The sequence below is a fragment of the Benincasa hispida genome, chromosome 6, assembly GCF_027475165.1.
Source record: "Benincasa hispida cultivar pf3 chromosome 6, pf3_genome.v1.1, whole genome shotgun sequence".
NCBI classification, from domain to species: Eukaryota; Viridiplantae; Streptophyta; class Magnoliopsida; order Cucurbitales; family Cucurbitaceae; genus Benincasa; species Benincasa hispida.
In genome coordinates, this window is record NC_143483.1 from 26,344,174 (window position 1) to 26,356,811 (window position 12,638).

A 12,638-nucleotide genomic window follows, 5' to 3' on the forward strand; every position below is an offset into this window, starting at 1 on the left:
CTAATGTTTATCAGGTTGGCACTAAAGGAGTTAAGTAAGTAAAGAAAGTAAGTGTTGGCGATAAGGCTAGAAACTGCTATCGTTACATATGTGTTCCAACTTGATACTTCATATCTATCATGTGTTTGATTAGAAACAATCTATTTTCATTAGTTTCTGGGATACATAATGATTCAAAATTTTCTTCTACACAAAGTCTCATAATTTGCCATATTTTTATATGATATATTTGTTATTATAATTAAGTTTTATCTTCAAGCTTCTCTGGTGAAAATCAAGAAGATACAAATTATTTTTCAAGTAAAATATCTTCATCTGTCTTTTCCAAACTTGATAATTTGAACCACAATAAGTAACCATCTTAGCTACACTAGTTTTCATGTTCAACAAATTTGTTGGGACAAATACTATTTTCTAAGACCAATCATCCTCTATTATGTGAACTTTGAAGGAAATTAATTTAATATAAATAATAATCAAGCACAAAATACAAACAATTTTAACGTGAAAAAACCTCCTCAAGATGAGTTATTTCTTGTCACAACTAGAAACATAAATTAATAGATATCTCAAGATAATTGAGAAATTCCAACAACAAACAACAATCCTGCAAAAGAATAAATTAGAAAGATGTTGCTCAAAGTGGCAAACTACTACCCGTTGCAATATGTTTGTGTATAGCTCGAAAAAAAAAATCGATCCACCATTTAGATCGAAGATCCTTATACCACGAACACGCTATCAAAATTTCAGCTTAATTGGGCTACAAATCGACCTGGGAAAGTGTTGAAATCGGTATACGAAATGAATTTCTTATATATTTCTCTCTCTCTCTCCCAATCATCACTTAACAGCCTCCGCCATGGTCGTGATCTTCACTTGGCATTTGGTGAAACTTTACCTTCCTTCTTGTTCATGAATTAAATTCACCAACATTTGAGAGCTTTTGTGATTGGTTCTTTGAAGTAAAGTTGGCACTTCCATCACCATATTAGACTACACCTTATGAATAAAGAAGCATAAAGGTGATCATCAAACATGAACTTTTCGAATAACTCACACATTGAAAAAGCTAATGAATTAAAGTATATGTGAAACCTAAAAGAAAAAAGAGTGAGGGCATCAATAATTCATGAACAAGTTTGTTTGGTTGAACTACAAGTTTAAAAAGTGTTTAGTAAAAAATTGCAAATATGCAGTTTTTCTTACTTCGTTTTTATTTTCATATTTTCTGTTAATCATACTAGATTCACATTTGAATAATTTATAACTCGAATATTTTTTCAAAAATTGTTTCTAACGTAATCTAATTTCTTAAAGTGCTTTTTGTTTGCTTATATATATATATTGGAACATTATTTTAAATCAAAAAAACTGTTGAAAATATATACAAACATAATAAAATGTTATAGTCTATTATTGATAGACACATGTCTATCATTGCTCCACAATGACATTTTTCTATTTTTTTAAATATTTTTTTTCATTTTACTATATTTGAAAACAACTCATATAGTTCAAAAATATTGAAAAAAATTTCTATGGAAAGATAATAATGGTGGTCACAGCATTCACTAAGATGGTCAGTTGTAACCTCTGCAAAAGACAAAGGCGGGTTGGGTATAAACAAATTTGAGGACACAAATTTTTCCAAACGATAAAAATGTTGAGATTTTGAAACTGAGGAAGAATAACAATATTGTAGAAGCAATAATCAAAATCTCAATTCTTGTTAAACAAAGAGAGAGAATCGAAAATAAGTGTGAAATCCAATGGATGAATAGACGTTCTTACGAAAAGAAAGTGTCAGTGATGCTAAAAATGTGATAAGAAAAATGTTATACTAAATTTGGGATGCTAACTTTACATGATAGTTCACTCTGTATAGATACAAAAGTGAACCACCTCTAATTTACAATTGAAAACAACATTCAATATAGAAACTTAAAAAAAAAAAAAAAAAAAAAGACCAAAGAAGAAAAAAAATCCAAGATTTATGATGTAACATCAACTTAAAACATTAAACTAAAAAAATTAAATCTAACAATAAATTTTACATTACATAGAGAAGTCTTTGATCACTTTTCCAAAGTATTTCAGCTTTGGAAAATGTAAGAATTCCAAACGACGTAATTCAGTCCCAGCAAGTATTAACTTTTCTGAAACATTAATATTAGCCTCTTGGTCATCAAATCACCACAAAAGGAAGGGTTGAATATACTACCATGAATATGACCATGTGAAAAACCTATGTTTTTAATATAAATTCAATGTATTGTTATTCTTATAACACTCCTCGTTTGTAAAGTTGGAATATGAAGAAGACCCAATAAGTGGAAATGAATATTAATTTGGGAGGAAACAATGATGTAAGGGCTTGAACACAGGATCTCCCTAGGCCACTTGCTCTGATATCATCTTAAATCACCAATTGACCCAAAAACTTTAGTTCATAGGTGAAGATATATTTAATTATATATTATATAATAGTCTCCCTCACTTATAGGTTTGAAATATGAAGAAGAGCCAAACAAGTGGAAATAATATTAAATGGGGAGGAAACAACGTTGTATGGACTTGAACACAAGACATTTTGGACCAACCTGCTCTAATATCTTCTTAAATCATCAATGGATCCAAAAGCTTGACAATTTTACTATAATGTCTAACAGTTATATCTAAGTTGTCAAATTTTTATTGTAATATAAGTTTTGTACATGAGACATGCTCAAAGTTAAAACAATAATTGTTCAAGTGACTGACCTTATTAAGGATGATGGAATCTCATAAAGCTATGGGATATCATTATGAGTCTCATTCCTCAACATATGAAGAAGGATCAGGTTGGTTTTCGTCCTCCAAATTCTACATAAATAAGTTATATTAATTAGTTCAACAATAAAGCTTAAATTTTGATTACTTTTATTAGTTCTTCGAAATATGTACTAACCTCTTGTTCAAACAAATATGGAAGGTTGGTATCGTAATGGTTGTCCCAAACTTGTCGAATAGTGATATTGATATCTTCTACGATGATGTCTTTTGAATCTTTAAGGATTGGATGAAATTCAAGGATTCCAAAATCACATGATCCAATTCTTTCCATTGACAAACATGGTGTGCTTACAATTCCAAGAGAGAAATCCCTCATTTCAGGACAATCTTCAAGAATTATACTGTTCAATATTGGAAACTTAATGGTACATTTTCCATGATGAAAACTTGTCAATTTCGGCAAATCTTCAAGACTTATATGACATAAGCTTTTGAATAGAATTTCATCATTTTCTTCTTCTACACCTCTGGCAATTACAGTAGTCATCCTTTTGCAATCATTTACTACCAAATCGATAAGTTGGACCATGCTTCTAGCAACCGATGGATGTAGCAAATAGGTCAACTTATGACATTTTTCCACCATCAACGATCTCAAATTCCTAAACGACATTGATGATGACATTGACATATTCAATATGCCACAACTTGATACATTTAATTCCGTCAAATTCTGAAATATCGAGGAATTATTCTTTTGTAAGTCTCCATTCCACAGATGTCTAAGTTTGGGTAGTTCAGATAAATTCAGAGATGAAAGCTTATATCGTCTTTCATTTTGCCATTCTTCAACATTATCCAATCTCTCAATTGGAAATACTTCTTCAAACAATGTTTTTCTCACTTCAAACTCTTCAAGGTTATGTAATATTTGTACAATTTCCATTGGCAAATGCGTTGAGCGGTAGTCAAAAGAACCATGTAACCTCAAGCATTTAAGTCTGGAGAATAATTTTGGACCATTTCGGAATTGTATAATCTCAACTTGGAGACATTTTTCACAAAATAAATAAATAAAAGGATCAAACATAAATTTTGTTAATTTGAAAGCAAAAATATGAAACAATTATAAAAATAGCAATTAGGCTCAAAGTATTAGTAGATATAATATAATGTAAAAAATAAATTATAAATATGACAAAATTTAAATAGCTTATCAGTGATAGACTATATCATTAATAAGTGTTTATTAGTGATAGATCATATTGTTGGTAAAAGTGTATCAACGATAAAATTTATTGCTGATAGACTATGCTATATTTGCAATTTTAAATGTGTCCAATATAATTACCCAAAAACTCAAAACTTAATAAACCAGAGAGTGAGAAGGTTCCTATTTCTATCGGAGAGAATTTTAGGGCCCGTTTGATAACTTCCCCGTTTCTTGTTTCCTATTTCTCGTTCATTGTTTCTTGTTTCTTGTTTCCTCTTTTTTTAGAACAAGAAACAAGAATATGTTTGATAACTATTTCTATTTCATGTTTCTTGAAAAAAAGAAACAAGAACATAAACTTGTTTGATAACTATGTTTATTTCTCAGTTCTTTGTATATTTTTTTTCTTACATTTTTTTTTCCATTTTTATAGTTTCAATATAATCTAATTATATAAAATAAAAAGATATATAGCATGCATTCAAATATAAGAAAGAATTATCAAATATTTAAACTATCTGATACACATAAGTCCTGATGTAAAATTAATATATTAATCTAAATATTTGAAAATTGAAAATTAAATTAATATATAGATATAAAAAATAATAAAGAAAGAAATATAAATAAAAGAAAGAAATAATTATAAATGAACTATAAAAAGGAAATATAAAAGAAAGAAATAAGAAAAGAAATATAAAAAATATTGAGAAAGAATATAAAAGAAAGAAAGAAGAAAATAAATATAAATGAAAGAAATAAAAAAAAAACATAGAAAAGAAGGAAATATAAAAGAAAGAAAGAAAAAAATAAATATAAATAAAAGAAATATAAAAGAATATAGGAAAAAAGGAAATATAAAACGAAGAAAGAAAAATAAAATAAAAAAGTCTCAAATAAAATTTGATTCTAGAACCATGGAATTTAAGAGTGAAATAGGCATCCTTCCTCACCAATAAGCCAATCCACATTTTGATACATTAAATGAACAACTTTAAATAAAATAGAAACAAAACAGAGAAACTACTTTTCGTAGTGGGTCAATTTTGACCCCATTTTTAAGAACGCTTCTCAAATATTGAGAACAAGAAATAGAAATGGTTATCAAACATGTCAGTTTTTTTAAACAATGAGAAATTGAAATAGGAAACAGAAAACGAGAACGTTATCAAACGAGTCCTTAGTTTTCACACTACAACCCATCTAAAAGATTTAGGAAGCGGATTTTTTACAAATCTTTTTGGACATATTGAAGACAATAATATATTTCTCACAATAATTACCAAATATATTATGTTAGAAGATTTACCTTTGAAGTCTCTAGTTGATCAAGTTCCAACATTTGTGTTGACTTTTCTTCTCTTGGAATCTCTTTGGGTTCTCTTAAATCTATTTCCAGCATTTCTAGTTGAGGAAGAATTGGATATTCTCTTTTGAGTTTTGGACATTGACAAATAGACAAATTTTCTATGCTTTTAACATTCAAAAGCTCGCAAGGATCCTTCTCCCATATGTATTGGAGGTTTGGCAATTTAATTAATTGCAACCTCCTCAAACATGGAAGCAAATCAATGCTCTTGTTGTGAGCATTTGGCTCTTGCACTTCAAATACTCCTTCCAATAAATTACAGCTCTCAATCCTTAAATGTTTAAGACATGTAAGTCTACACATTGTATTGGAAGGAAAAACCTTTTCAAGGTTGTTACATTTACCAATATGTAAACTTTCAAGCTTGGAGAATGAATTAGGAAGGAGTATACTATGGAATATTATCTTCAATTTGTGAGCTTCCTCAATATTCAATTTCTCTAAATTAGGAAATGATACCTGCAATTCATATACTTATTAATATAGTTGAAAATAATTATCAGTATCATCATCATACATTATCACGATAGAAGAGTTAGTTGAGATAAAAATTTAATTTAACCTACAACCTACAAACAAAAAATGATTCCATGATAAATAAAATTATTACATATAGTTATCCATGTCAATGAAGTAATAATCTATAAAAAGCCTCAATCTAAATATTTGATTTTAATTTTAGCGACCTAATTATAAGTGCTTGACTAGTTAAAATTAAAGTAAAATGCAGTAATATGTATCAACGTTTTTGGAAAATATCAATTTGGATTCAAAAATTCAGGATTTCGAAAATTGAGAATTTAAACTGATATGATTCTAAATTTAAGATTTAATTGATATCTTCCCTAAGTTTTTTGTTTCAAACTTAGTAAACCTAATATTGCTTAAAAATGTTAGTAAAACTAATGTTGCTTAAAAATTTTCAAGGACATTAATTATTTAAAAAATCAGTATATATTTCTTTTTAGGATTGTTTTCAAATATAGGAAAATGAACAAAAATATTTATAAATGATAGCAAAATATTCGGTCTATCTGTGATAGACCGCGATAGACAACGATAGACTACTATCTGTGTATATCATGACACAAATAGACACAGATAGTAGTCTATCACAAATAAACTGTGATAATTTGTTATTATATGTAAATATTTTTAGCAGTTTTATCATTTAAAATATTTTTTCCTCTTTTGAGCTATATATTTATGTTTGTCTTCAAATAAAGAAAAATGAATCACCTTATTTATAAATATAGCCAAATGTCATATATCAATGATAGACCACAATGGACCGCAATAGACAAGTATCAGTGTTAGTGATAGATGTCTATCACGATCTATCACTGATAGACGGTGACGTTTTGCTATACTTAAATTGCTTTAACAATTTTACTATTTAAAACAATTATCCATATATTTAATTATTTTAATTATTATTTATATTTAGTTTTTATTAAAAAGAAAAAGTATACGTTATTTTGGAAATACAACAATTGTATTTGGCTCAACTACATGATTTTTTATGTTTTCCCTTTTATTAATTATTTTAAAATGTTACAATAAAAGATTATTTTTTAAAATTCTCTCCAATTTTCCTCTCTCCTTTTTCAATCACATTTTAGTTTAATTTTCGTTTATTGTTTTAGTTTCGTTAAATTAAACATAGCAAAAAGAAAAATAAAATATGAAAAATTTATTTTTATTTTTCTTTTTAATTTTTACTAATTATACCACTTGATCCCTAAAGTATTAGATAATTATTAATGGAGAAGTTCTTCAATAAATACTAATGGTAAAATTAAGAAATTTTAAAGTTTAATAACCAAATTAAAATTTACCTAATAAATTAAGGATCATTATCTCATTTAGTCATTTAATTGTTTTAAAAATGATAAAACTACTGAAAATATTTTCAGACGTAACAAAATGTCATTGTCTATAAGTGATAATTACTAGTAAATGTCTAACATTATCTAAAATGAAAAATTTAAAAGTACAAAAACCAAAACGAATCAAAGTTGAAACTATAGAGATCAAAATGAACTAAAATCCAAAATATATGGACCAAATTAGTATTTGAACCTAACATAAATCATGAAAGGTTTAAATACTGTTTTGATCCTTGTACTATTATTTTTTGTTCATTTCGGTCTCTATACTTTCAAAATCTTCATTTTAATTCATATATTTTCAACTTTAGTTAATTTTGATCCTTATACTTTCAAAAGTTTATTTGGTCCGTGTACTTTCAAAAAGTGACCATTTTGGTCACGTCATTTTCATCTTTGCTTCATTTTCAAGGGATCAAAACTGGCTTTTTAAAGTTTAAGAACCAAAATGAATAAAAGTTGAAATTAAGAGGACCAAAGTGAATATTTTGAAAGTACATGAACCAAAATGAACCATAGTTAACCAAAATGAACCATAGTTGAAAGTATAGAGACTGAAATAAACTTTTAAAAGTATAAAGACAAAAATAAACAAAAACAAAAAATATAAAGACCAAAATAGTATTTAACCATTATGAAATTAGGATAATCGACGGGAAAAAGGCACATTTTCATCCACACGAGAGAATTTAGAAGGAACTAAAAAAACAAAAAGTTACTAAGACTATATGAAAACAAGTAATATGCTATTTAGAATTTAGAAAGCTCACCAATTCATTGAAAAATGAGTCACCGTTGCTTAACGTGCATGATTGTTCCTGTTTCTCAGTTTTAGAGAGAAAGCTTTGAATTCTTGGTAAACCCTCTACAGTTAAAATCTTTAAATTCACAAACTCAATTTTGTCGATTGCCCTTTCTGTTTTCATTATAGCGATTGCTGTCATCATCTTACAATCGACAATTTTAATCTCCTCAAGATGCAAAAAATCATCCAAGATAGAGTCGAAAAAGAGACTTCCCAATTTATTACAATCTAACAACTTTATCACCTTCAACTTGTTGAATTGAGATTCTCTAACATGATCATGATCACTATGAAATATACTCTCCAAATTCTCCAATTTGCTCAATTTTAAATACTCCAATTTGGACCAAAATTTTTGGAAATGATCTTTTTGCTTAGGGGCCAAATTTTTAAACTCTAAATTGTCATAAATATAGAGTTTTTTCAAATCTAAAGATTGGTTTTCCTTTAACTCAAACGGGAGAACTCTCGCACCAACTGATCCTACTAAATGCAATTCTTCAGATCTCTTTAACAACACATTTATCTCATTATCAAGGTCACTTCCTGTTTCCATCTTCAAACATAACACCCTAGAGATGTTCATTGACCAATGTCCAAGAGCTCCACAACCAATAGAAATGACAAACTTTTCCAAATTCAACAATCTTGAAAACAACTGTTTTGGCATAATCTTTTCATCTTGAATCCACAATACTAAAACACACAAGTGAGAAAGGTGGCTAATCTCCGAAAGACTAGCATTTCTTCTTCCATCATTCAATTCTTCTCTTTCCCATCCATCAAACCTGTCCAAATACAACTCTTCTAGATTTTTCAAATTTGAGAGAATATTAGGTGGAATTATCTTTAGTTTAAGACATATGGATAAATCTAACACTTTTAATCGCGTCAATTGGCTTATGGTCGTTGGAATCTCGATGATGTTTGATCCTTTAAAACTGAGAAATTCAAGCCTGTTTAAGTCTCCAATCGCTTCCATGTTTCCCAATTTACATCTAAACAAACACAATGTTTGGAGGTTTGCAAAAGGGAAAAGTAATGGCGTCGTCTCTATGGAAAAATTCATGTTAATTAATTCTAGAATTTTGAGCTCTTTTGATTGAACAAAAAATGTATTCGACAACAAACATCCATCCAACAATGATCCACGTAATACCAATAATTGAACTTTGGGTAACTTTAACTTTTGGGGGATGTTACACAACCCTTCAACATTTAAGTACACTACTGTATGATTACCTGACATTATTTTTTCTAGCCATAATTCATCCAATCCTTTAGAATAGCTTAGTGTACAAATACGATCGTCTTTGGAGGCAATTAATATAGCAACATCACGAATGAGATCGTGCATTTTAACATATCTATGACCCCAACCATCATTTGAGTCTTCTATAAGTAAAGAAGAAGATATGAGATCATCCACCAATTTTGCTATCCTATGTTGTGCTTGTGCCATAGTGTCAACACCGTGCAAGAAACCCAGGCCAATAGCATATACATGTAATTTTTTCACATCAATTACAGCATCTTCTGGGAACATGCTACAGAGCAAAAACAATAATTTGGCCTCTTCACAATCTAGTTGGTCGTAACTTAACTTGAGTGAAGAATACACTTTCTCATTCATTCCTTTTATATTGACAACTACGGGATTTCTTAATTGGTTTAAGGCATCTTTCCAAATGGATGAATGTTTATTTCTCAATGCCTTGGCGATCGTTATTATAGCAATTGGCAAATGTGCACATTCCCTTGCTATTTCAACGGCTATACTTTTCAAATAAGATGTTTCAACAATCTCACCAGCCATTTTCTTGAATAAATTCCACGTCTCATCCTCTTGTAAAACTCTTATCTCAAAATTTTTATCTATGCACATATCATTCAAGAGTACACTATTATCTCTAGAGGTAAATAGGATCTTGCATCCTCTGTGATCTTCAATACTTGGAATTCCTATGGTTTCTAAATCAATTTGCTTCCAAACATCATCAAGTACAATGAGGATCCTTTGTTCCATTTTCAACCTTTTATGTAACATAAGGGCCCTTCCTTCGTTTGTTTCTTGGTCAAATTTCAGCCCAAGCTTATCTCCAAGTTGTCCTTGAATTGTTTTTATGTCGAGGGTCTGACTTATAGTCGACGTGACCACTTCATCAAATAACTTTTTCTCCATAACTATTCTCGAAATCTCTTTCACCAACATTGTTTTTCCAACACCTCCCATTCCATACACTCCAATTCTAGAGACATTGTCATCCATAAGTGCACCAAAGATTTTGTCTATAATAGTCTTTCTTGATACAAAGTTAACAAAATCTGAAGTCCTTGCCTTTGAACTCTCAACCTCTGAGAGAGCTACACGATAAGAGACTCTATCAAAATTTCCTTCATTTTTTATCTCAACAACCTCATCACCCAACTTTACAGCTCTCCTACTTAATTGGTGTCTTTGGACCAAATTCAAGCACAATCCACCTTGTTGAGCTTGATTGGCTAATATTGTCTCTGATTTATCAATGATGTCATCAACCTCATTTAGCCAATTTTGGACAGAAGATTCTATGTTTTCAGCATTTCTTCTTGCTTCATTGACCTTGTGAAGCACTGATTCTTTGGTGTTTTTCAACATTTCAACCCGAATCTTAAGGTTTTGAATATTTTTGCGGAAGAAGAATATATAACTCAATTGACGACCAATGGGTTCTATAGTGTATTCCACAATTGCTCCAATGACCGGAGAAATTATATCCATTAATCTAAATTAAAAGTATATATTAAAGCTGATGAAAGAGTAGGAAAGAAATAGCCTGAAATTTGAAATTGTAGGGAAAACAGAAGGAGCTGCGCTGAGAATCACAAACAACGAAGAACAAACGCAGCTGCAAGAACAAGAAAAAAAAAAGTAGAGAAATTAGAATAAATAAAAATAGGAAAAAGAGAAAGAAAAAATGAAAAGTGTTGAGGGAAGAAATGTTTGGACCTGAGATTGTAGAAAAAGCGATCTCCGGCTTGAAACTGAAGAGAGTGAGAGAACAATAAACAATTCCCCAACATAAATTAATATTAATAATACCAATAATTTTGATCTGAGAGAATGGGGAAAGTTGCCATTTTTAAGTGTGTGACCCAGCACACATAGATAAACAAAGTTGTATAATATTTACTCTATATTTTTAATTTTATAAAATTTGACCATTAACTTGATTCAACTAGTTAATATTTACTCTATATTTTTAAATTATTAGTTTCCGCTCATTTAATTATTTAGGTCTCCTTTGATAACAATTTTATTTTTATTTTTATTTTTGAAAATTAAGCATATAGACATTACTTTCACCTCCAAATTTCTTTGTTTATTATCTACTATTCATAATGGTTTAAAAAAAAAAACCAAATTTTGAGAACTATAAAAAGTAGATTTCAAAAAGTTAATTTTTTTTTTTTGAGTTTAGCTTAAAATTCAACCCTTATATTTAAGAAAAATCCAAATCATGGTAAGAAATGTAGATGAAGTTTAATTTTCAAAAATAAAAACAAAAAAAAATAAAATGTTTATTAAATATGACCTTACTAATTTGATCCCCAAATTTCAATAGATAGAAATTAAAATGTTTTTAATAGATTTTTAAATTATTCGAAATTATCTCATATAACAAGAACTATTAGACATAAAATTATACACTAAACAATAAAATAAATTTGAAGATGATAATTTCTGAAATTATAAGTGAATCTAAATTATAATTTTACTAAAATGTAAGAAACCTATAATAATGATTATAATAATAATGATTGAAAACAAAAAGATAAGTGCAAGTGGTCACAAGTTGTCAACTTCAATTTGAAATTTTTCCATAATGACTTTACTTTAGGGCAGCCCATGTGGTGTCTGCGCAATTACAAATAAACAATTCAGCATCATTTCAAACCAAAATACCATTTTATCTCTTGGATTTCCCTTGTTCACCCTTACTGGAAGGTACTCGACTCCTTCTAAAAAAATCAAGACCGAACATAGGAATGACTAAACTGATTGTCCCAAGAAGAAAGTTAAAAGTCCGTTCAATTTTATTTATTGGACTTTTTATTCAAATTTAGTTAATCATCTTTCGATAAATCTTAAAAATTTAGATTCCATTTGATAACTATTTTAATTTTTAATTTTTGATTTTTTAAAAATTAAACTTAATTCTTCTTTATTTTTTAAAATGATTTACATCTTTCTAAAATATGTTAGTTGAACTCATAACCAAATTCCAAACATAACAAGTTTTTCAAAATTAAAATTTTTTTAGTTTTCAAATTTTGGTTTGATTTTTTAAATCATTGATAAAACGTAGTAACAAAGGAAGAAATTTAGAGATATGAGTACAAAAATAAAAATCAAATGATTATTAAACGAGATCTTAATTTTTATGTAAAGAAATATAATAGGTAAATATGTTTTTTTTTTAAATTTAGAAGTAAAATGTCATTAAATAAAAAAAAAAGTTTTAGAAATATTAATAATAAATTAGTATTGTGGATTGAATTTAAAATTGATGGAGAGATTTAGTTTAAAATTAGTAAATAAAATTT

General features: G+C 28.3%; 1 protein-coding gene across 5 annotated transcripts; it reads right to left on the reverse strand.

The window, feature by feature from the left end:
- Positions 1-657: 657 nt before the first annotated feature.
- LOC120080007 (disease resistance protein At4g27190-like) lies at positions 658-11,180 on the reverse strand. Of its 5 annotated transcripts, none has more exons than XM_039034524.2 (6): positions 11,041-11,180; positions 8,017-10,939; positions 5,298-5,816; positions 2,951-3,508; positions 2,764-2,865; positions 658-1,002 (listed from the first exon to the last, which is right to left on the reverse strand). In XM_039034524.2, exons 2-5 carry the CDS (start codon positions 10,810-10,812, stop codon positions 2,815-2,817), a joined length of 3,924 nt encoding a protein of 1,307 aa, XP_038890452.2. In that variant the 5' UTR covers positions 10,813-10,939; positions 11,041-11,180; the 3' UTR covers positions 658-1,002; positions 2,764-2,814. The 5 variants fall into 5 exon arrangements, with proteins under 5 accessions (XP_038890452.2, XP_090171184.1, XP_090171183.1 ...); XM_090315058.1 differs by lacking the exon at positions 11,041-11,180 and adding an exon at positions 2,058-2,159 and having other exon boundaries at positions 658-996; positions 8,017-10,982; XM_090315057.1 differs by lacking the exon at positions 11,041-11,180 and adding an exon at positions 2,058-2,159 and having other exon boundaries at positions 8,017-10,982.
- Between the last annotated feature and the right edge of the window lie 1,458 nt (positions 11,181-12,638).

Bases quoted from the DNA above. Each gene is read 5' to 3' on its own strand.
- LOC120080007 (XM_090315060.1), bottom strand. From the start codon at position 10,812: ATGGATATAATTTCTCCGGTCATTGGAGCAATTGTGGAATACACTATA. The intron at 5,817-8,016 runs GTGAGCTTTCTA...TATGAATTGCAG, and splicing joins ACTCATTTTTCAATGAATTG to GTATCATTTCCTAATTTAGA. The intron at 3,815-5,297 runs GTAAATCTTCTA...CTCCAAGTTGAG, and splicing joins ATCAACTAGAGACTTCAAAG to ATTATACAATTCCGAAATGG.